This window comes from Eurypyga helias, unplaced genomic scaffold, assembly GCF_000690775.1.
Source record: "Eurypyga helias isolate BGI_N326 unplaced genomic scaffold, ASM69077v1 scaffold21468, whole genome shotgun sequence".
Lineage (NCBI taxonomy): Eukaryota > Metazoa > Chordata > Aves > Eurypygiformes > Eurypygidae > Eurypyga > Eurypyga helias.
Window position 1 is genome coordinate 22,022 of NW_010265478.1, and position 370 is coordinate 22,391.

Genomic DNA, 370 nt, shown 5'->3' on the forward strand with positions numbered 1-370 from the left:
TGCCCGGAGGTCTGTGCGAGATCAGTAACCGCTCGGAGCAGTTCCCCTGCAGCGCGGCCTGTGGTGAAGCGAGGCCGGGCTTTTCCGAGGCGTTTGTGGTCTGTAAATTGAGACTTAACAGAAATAGTTAGTTTTTTCTCCTTATTTACACAGGATTCACCAGAATCGGACGTTGAGCGAGAGAAGGACAAGAAGGAGAGGGATCGCGAGAGTGAGAAGGACAGAGCGCGACAAAGGTCCGAGTCGAAACATAAATCTCCTACGAAGAAACGACCCGGGAAAGATTCCGTAAGTGTCCCCCTTTCTGTTCCGGAGGGGATGCTTTGGGCTGCGGGGACCCATGGGTGCTGGGGGTCCCGCGGGCCCGCCG

At 56.2% G+C, this 370-nt stretch overlaps 1 protein-coding gene across 1 annotated transcript in view; it reads left to right on the top strand.

Moving 5' to 3' along the window:
• The window catches only part of PRPF40A (PRP40 pre-mRNA processing factor 40 homolog A (S. cerevisiae)), a gene marked incomplete at its 3' end in the record, with an annotated part of 21,226 nt that extends 20,938 nt beyond the window's left edge, over positions 1 to 288 (top strand). Inside the window, exon 25 of the mRNA XM_010156761.1 lies at positions 154 to 288. Coding sequence (XP_010155063.1) covers positions 154 to 288 — 135 coding nt within the window. The remainder of the gene's footprint in view (positions 1 to 153) is intronic.
• Positions 289 to 370: the final 82 nt, after the last annotated feature.